The 7,304-nt window shown below is 53.9% G+C and overlaps 1 protein-coding gene across 2 annotated transcripts; it reads left to right on the forward strand.

The window, feature by feature from the left end:
* Nucleotides 1-121: 121 nt before the first annotated feature.
* Nucleotides 122-6,279, forward strand: TMEM187 (transmembrane protein 187). Of its 2 annotated transcripts, none has more exons than XM_010964079.3 (2): nt 122-305; nt 3,438-6,279. In XM_010964079.3, exons 1-2 carry the CDS (start codon nt 274-276, stop codon nt 4,546-4,548), a joined length of 1,143 nt encoding a protein of 380 aa, XP_010962381.1. In that variant the 5' UTR covers nt 122-273; the 3' UTR covers nt 4,549-6,279. The 2 variants fall into 2 exon arrangements, with proteins under 2 accessions (XP_010962381.1, XP_010962382.1); XM_010964080.3 differs by having other exon boundaries at nt 175-305; nt 3,520-6,279.
* Nucleotides 6,280-7,304: the final 1,025 nt, after the last annotated feature.

Raw genomic sequence — 7,304 nt, forward strand, 5'->3', positions numbered from 1 at the left:
GGCGCTCCAAGGAAATGATCCCTGCCGCCGCGCGCCGGGGCGCCCCCCGCCCCTCCGGCTGCAGGGCGGGCTGCCCGGGTGGCGGCGCCCGAGCCGAGCGGGCGGGCGCGGGAAGGCTCCCTGTCCCTTCGCGTCACCTCGCGTCACCCCGCCCCGCCTGCTTCCCAGAGCCCTGCGCCCCGCCCCGCGCGCAGGCGCAGGGCCGCTTTTCGGGTCCGCCATTTTTCAAGATTTGAATTTCCCCTAGCAAAGCGAGAGAAGCAAAATACCCGGATGGTGATCGCTGGCCTTTTCGCGCCAATACTGTAAGTTCTCACAACCTTGAGGGGTGGGTACTGGCATCACCCCCACGTTCCAAATCGTGCTGGACACCGCTGGGCGCTGCCCCGTCATCCTCACTGCCAGACGCAGGCTGTAATGCGCTGCTGTCCAGGATCTTGGGGTGACAACAGATGACTTTTCAGTTTCTCTCATCTTTATTTCATCTTTACATTCACCAACCTCTAGCCGAAATTTGTCCTTTCCTACAATTACAGGTGTAGGCCGCAAAGCACAGATCGTTAGCTTGGTGACCGTGTCACCAAAGGAAATGAGAGATCATTTTAGAGCATGTAGCTTTTGTTGTAGCTATCCTGAAATTAACTAGATTAGAAGACCTACTGGCAGGCAGAATAACTGCTTTGAAATTACTGCAGTTTTTTAACCTTCCTGTAGATCCTGTAATTTAACTTACTAGTAAAGAAGCACATCCATTATTATGTCACACATTTTCAAAAATATTTTAATAACAGCCTTTCAACCTATTAAATTTATGTTGTAATTCTGTTTTACTTTATGCATTTGGAAACATTTGTTTGAGACAGGCCGAAGAGTCCTGTGACGCAGCCAGAAGACAGAAGCCCTCACCTGTAGTTCTGTGTCACCATCTGCCCTAAGTGACCTTGGCCATTCACATCACCTCTCTGGCCCCCAGTCCTTCTCCTGTAAAATAAGGAAGCCGAGCTGCTGGCTTCCAGGAGCATTGTCCACATTCAGCCATTCTCTCCTCAGAGTTCAAGAATCACTGTGGTTGCTCCAGGCTCCTTGGGCAGCCAGGTGGCCCAGACTGAGCTCTCCTGCTGGTGGTTTCCCAGGTTACAGCCTTCAGACTGGCATCTCCCCTTATCTGCAGAAGGGCAGCAAGGGTGGTCAGGGGCACAATGAGTAGTTGTCATAACTGCTACAGGCCAAAGAAAACACCACGTTACCAGGTGACAGTGGCTCCTGCTTAAATGCATAGACCCAGGGAGCGGGAGAGTCTAAGGAGCATGTCTTAACCCTCTTAGCCAGGAGATCGTCATGCTTTGCAGGGCTTCCCCCGAAGACCCCAGAACCAGAAAGGGGTGGTGGGGCGATGCTGTGAAGAACTTTGAGTGGCATGTAACAAGGGTCTTGTGGCAGTTTGGGGTACAGAGGAGCTAGGCCATAAGGTACCCAGCCTGGTCTTCCCGGTGGACGTGAGAAGTGGGTTTGATTACATGTTGCTTTCAGCTTGCACAAGGGCTGAGGCGGACTCTGCCCAGCAACCAGGGAGGAGTCACTTTCCATGCCCTTCCTGGATCTCCTTCTCTATCAAGCTGACTGTTTGACTCCTGTTCCCGGCTCTTCTTCATGCTGGCTGGCAGACAGGAAGCTCAGGCTAGCACTGGCTGCATGGGGCCCCAAAGGCCTGGCTCTTCGCACCAAGGAGTCAGGGCCCAGATGGTTTCAGGGAAGAACACAGAGACACCGGATGGGGCCTCAACTGGTGTCCCACCCGGAATCCAGCTGAATAGGGAAGTGCCAGGGCCTGAGAGGAAATGACAGCCAAGCAACCCAGGCACAGGAGGGCAGGAAGACAGATGATGCCTGGGGAGCTCGCAGGACCACACGAGTATGGCACTTTGATGTCTGGCCGAGAGATTGGGACATGATTGTGTGTGGAGAGCCAGCCACTGAAGGGTGCTAAACAGGTGCTGACGCAATCTGACCTGGGGGTACCTGAGGAAGATGCTGGGGGCTGCTGTGTGCAGACCGCGTTATCGGTGGCCAGCCTAGAGGAGGGAACCCTGGGGCAGGGCAACCCCTGGACCTAGAGGCTCCTTAGCGGGGCGGGGCTTCAGGGAGGAGGTGTGCAATGGCACCATGTGCTGAGATGAAAGCTTGTGGTCGGGAAGGCGGTGCTTCAGTTCACTCGTGGAAATGCTGGTTCTCCTTAACAACAAGCCTCCAAAGCAGGATGGGAGCAAGAAAGCTCCACCTGAGGCCCAGTAGGCCCCTTCCCAGATGTTACTGGTGGGCCCTAGGGCCAGTCTGAGAAATGAAATGGCAAATAGGAGCAATGAAAGGGTCAGGAAAGAGAGCAAGGGCGCTGGCTTTGCGCTCAAATCAAAATGCAGCACATCTTCACTGAGCACCAGATAGAGTGCAGAGAATCGGACCCTGCCCAGTTTCAGGGCCTGAACTGCAGGAAGGGAGGTGGACATTGTGCCGCAGAAACAAATGGTGCGAAGTGGTCTACGTAGATAAGAGCTCATTCAGTCCACACAAGTACTCTGCAGGGTGGTGCTGGGAGCCTCCCCCTTCTACAGGTATGCAAACTGAGGCCCAAAAAGGTTAAGACCCAAGTTCACACAGTTAGTAGGTGGGGGAGCTAGGGTTGGAACACAGTCTCTCTTGTCCCTATGCCTGCCTGCCACCTTGGCTTTGAGTCATTTTCAGAGCAATGAATTTTTTCTCTCACCGATATTAATACATTTTTCGGCCACCAGGCCAACTCATGGCACAGCTGGCCCCAAAGCATTTGACAGTCCAGGATAAGCACACGTTGTTTTTAAATCGTCTGTCTGCTTCTTTGACTACAGGATGGAAGGTTTTATTGTGGGCCAAGGAAGAACATGATTTTGGAAGGCGCAACACTTGAGGGGAGGGCCGGGGGAGATCCAGGGTACCAAGCCTAGGCGACAGCTCCCTGTGCTCCCAGGCCCCCCACCCAAGAAGCAGAGGGGATCCCTTGCTTCCCTTCCCTCTCCCTCTGCCATCCCTTGCCTGGGATTCTAGAACTCAGACCACAGCTCATAGTCTCTAATTTAACTGGATATTTGGTTAAAAGGACTTTGGGGCTGGTCTGGAAACTTCCATGTTTATAATACCACTGAGGTGGGAAAACACCACTGAGGTGTTCTGAATTTTCACAACAGACCTAGGAAAGATTTCCAACTCTAAATGCAGTGGCTTTAAGGGAGCTAGGATTTTTCTAGTGAAAAATGAGATGAGAGAACAGCAGAGGTGTCAGGAGAAAGGGGCATGGAACCTTTAGATGAAAGAGGATTCTAGAAGGTGAATGGACTGTGGGTATCACTTCACTCTTATTTCTTTTTGTTCTCTGACGAAAACTGTTGCTGCATCTCGTGGCCAAGAGCTGGGAAGATGGAGGCTGTTCTTGGGATGGGTTTCCTTCTAACCGCACTCTTGAACCATGCTCTCTTTGCAACCACAAAGGAAAAAGGCAAAACGGTCCTCCCCTGGCGCCAACCAATCAGCAGAGCCCCCTCCCTCCTCCCACCTGCCACCTCCACTCCGGGGCAAGGTCACAGCATCTGCGTAGGCGATCACGGGGACTTCTTCCTGCTGGCTCAGCTGGGAGACCGAGGAGTGTTTGGCAAAAACTGTTCAGCTGAATTCGGAGATAACTGTGGAGGCAGCTGCTCTTCTCACAGAGGCTTCTCGATGCAGCCTGAGTCGGGCCGGGCCCTCTTCCATGTGGCCGTGGCCAGCTGCCTCTGCGCGGCCGCCATCCACACCGGTGCTTTTGACGGCGTCTCCGTCCAGGTGGGCTTGGAGCACTATGCTGAGGCACCCGTGGCCGGCCTCCCTGCCTTCCTAGCCATGCCCTTCAATTCGCTCGTTAACTTGGCCTACGTGCTCCTGGGAGCGTACTGGCTGCAGAGAAAGCCCAGCACCCCCGGGTGCCCTGCAGAGGTGCGGAGGGCTTGTTACCTGAAGGATGTCTTCGCTGGCATGGCCCTGGTCTATGGCCCTGTCCAGTGGCTGCGCGTGGCGTCACAGACCCGGCCCGCCGCTGTGCTGGATCAGTGGCTCACCCTGCCCATCTTCGCGTGGCCGGTTGCCTGGTGCCTCTACCTGGACAGGGGCTGGAAGCCCTGGTTGTTCCTGGCTGTCGAGGGCCTCTCCCTGTGCAGTTACGGCCTCGCCCTTCTGCACCCCTGTGGGTTTGAGTTCACGCTGGGGGCTCACATCGCAGCTGCCGTGGGCCAGGCCCTGTGCACCCAGGGGCGCCGGGGCAGTCCTTCCTCGGGAATGTACTTGGCTCTAGGCGTGCTCTGCTGCTTGGGCTTCGTGGTCCTCAAGCTGTATGACCATCAGCTCGCACAGTGGTGTCTCTTCCAGCGGCTCACAGGCCACTTCTGGTCCAAAGTCTGTGATATGCTCCAGTTCCACTTTGCGTTCTTGTTTCTGACCAATGTAAATGCTTGCCGAAGACATCCTACTGCAGGGAAGATGCATTAATGTGTGGAAAGAAGCTGCTTACAGTCGCTGTCCCCTTCCCCCCCGCCCCGAAGTCAAAATGGACCATCAGATGACATCCTGTTTTCAGTGTTAGATTTCCTGGGTGGAATAAGATAGGATGGTTACATGGAAGGCTGGCCCTTCCTTTGAAGTTACGGGCTTAGGTATTATGAATATGAATATCCAATGTTATGAAAATTTATGCTCTCTGCAACTTACTCTGAAAGAATTAAACCCAATATCTAGGTGCTCGGGATGTGGGGTTCACTGTGGTATTCTTGTAGCTTTTCTGTAGTTTGAAATTTTTTAAAGTAAAATGTGAGGGGAAGTGGCCCCCAGAAATCCATCACACTGGCAGTTGTCCGCTCTGGGATGTTAGCATGGGCCGGTGACAACGGGGCAGGGTAGCATCTGGCCAGTGTGCCAGGCCAGGCAGTGGGGTTACCAGTGAGTGTCCCCAGACGTGCCTGGGTTCAGGGAGACGACTGATGGGGAAATCCAAAGACCGGAACGCTTATTCACCATGACATCTGTGCCTGCCAAGCTGACCGCAGGTCACATGGAAGCCACGTCACCTCAGATCCTTTGTGGAAAGAGGCAGGGTACGAAGAGATGAAGAAACACACAAATGTCAGAAGTTGAATTCTCAACAGAATGTTGCTTAGTGGGTCTACCCTCAGAGCCAGGGTATGGCGTAGATGTCCTTAGCAGCTCAAATTATGGAAGTGTCCTGGAGTTGGCCTCTTTAAACCCCGAAGCATGCTTCCCATGCAGATGACAATGTCTGAACCAGGGAGCCCCGGGGATGACACTGAGGGCCAAGAGATGCTGAGGATGCTGCCTTTGGATTGCCCTTTGGGGACCATCTCCCTCTGCATTCTTCCTCCCATTTGGGTTACTGTGTTTTTAGACACTTGTTTCATCCCCTGTCGCTTGAAGCGTATCTGGTCTTTAAAGATGAAGATGAGGGCAGAGGGGAGAGGACTCCCTGTCTCTGCTGAATGACATCTCAGGAGGGGCAGCCCACGCACATCTGCTCAGTGCCCCCTGAGGCCCCTCACCATGGAGCCTTGAGGGTTTGCATGTGGACCGTTGCTGTGACTCCGAGATGTTTTTGAAACTGGGTACCTGGGCCGGATGTTCTGTCCCAGCTGTGCACATCCCAAGTGGGTGGTGAGGCTCAACCAAGCTGTCACCTGAAAATCCAGCGGGTGAGTGTTGCCTCTGCCTGGGCGGCAGCCAACCAGCCTGCACCCCTCCCCCAAGGGCCGGGGACCCAGGTGCCCACGAGTATAAAGAGCAGGACCGCGCCGGCTTGGGGAAGCACCTTTGTTGCATTCCGGTGGTCTTGAAGGCTCTACGTGTCCTGGAAGAGGAAAAAGGCGATGGGCGTCTGCAGAGAGGCTTCCCTGATCTTGAAGAGGCCAGAGGGAGGGAGGGGAAAGACTAGGCTTCTTGCTTGGGTGGCTCAGCTAGCGATGGGGACGGGAGGGTGGACGGCTACCGAGGGGCCAGGCACTTCGCTCGGTGCCTGAGTGGCCCCCCAGCCTGCTCGCTCTCTTTGTAGCTGTCTCCCTCATTGCCAGAGTGGGGCCACTGAGAGCTGCTGGTGCTTTGCATGGCCTTGTCGTTCCACACCTTTGACCACAAGCACTTACAAGCTATTTTGATTGTTTTGGTTTTCTTTTCTTTTCATCAAAACCGATTTAATAAATAACCCTGAGAACCTTCTGGGTTTCATTCCACTCCTGTGTCAGGCTGGGTCCCCACAGGAAACAGGTGGTGTGCTCAGATTACAGTGATTCAGAACTGTTTCAAGGAGAACTCTGCACACCACCATGGAGGGGCACAGGGAGTCTGTGCCCCTCCAGGGTGGGGTGGACTCCACCCAATGGAGAGACTCCTGTGGAAGGGTCACCTTGGGGCAGGAGTGGCGGGGAGCAGAAGCCCAACCCCACTGCCTCCTGCCTGACCTCCCATCCAAGGTTGTCAGATGAGATGCAAGACAACAAATAATGCTTTAGTACCAGCATGCCTCAAATGTCACATGAGACCTGCTTATACTAAAGCAGTGTTCATCGTTTATCTGAAATTCAGATTTAAGTGAGTGTCCTGTCTTTACTGGCTAAATCAGACAGCCCTACATTGAGCCAACCCAACCAAAGCCAGAGACCTGGAACCTTCTTTCTCTGCCCCCTGGTTTTTTTGTTTTTGTTTTTAAACAACTTGACTGTGATCAGTCCTTCTCAAAAGGGTGGCTTCTGGGGCCAGGACCTCAGACGGCCTCAGCCCTGCCCTGTGATTCAGAGTACCAGTGACGCCCTGTTTGGGTACCCGCTGTTTCACTATCATTGTCTCCATTTTTTTTTTTTGGTGAGGGGAGGTAATTCGGTTTATTTATTTATTTATTCTTAGCGGAGGTACTTGGGATAGAACCCAGGACCTCATGCACACTAAGCATGCTCTCCCTTGAGCTATACCCTCCCCCCTCATCTCCATCTTGTCCCTGAACAGCAGAGAAGCCAGTGCTTACCTGATGGGCCCTCTCCTCGCATTTGGCCTAACGGTTGAGAGGCTCCAAAGCTGGGGGGGATGTTAGAAACCATCTGCACCAACCCCCTCATTTCACAGAAACCGAAACTATAGATGTGCGACTTTGCCGAAAGCTTCAACACTGAGCATCAGAAACACAGGCGTCCAGCCTCGTGGCCCAAAGCCCCAGCTGCTGTGTCGTTCCACCTCCCCCTCCTCTCCCT

This window comes from Camelus bactrianus, chromosome X, assembly GCF_048773025.1.
Source record: "Camelus bactrianus isolate YW-2024 breed Bactrian camel chromosome X, ASM4877302v1, whole genome shotgun sequence".
Taxonomy (NCBI): Eukaryota; Metazoa; Chordata; class Mammalia; order Artiodactyla; family Camelidae; genus Camelus; species Camelus bactrianus.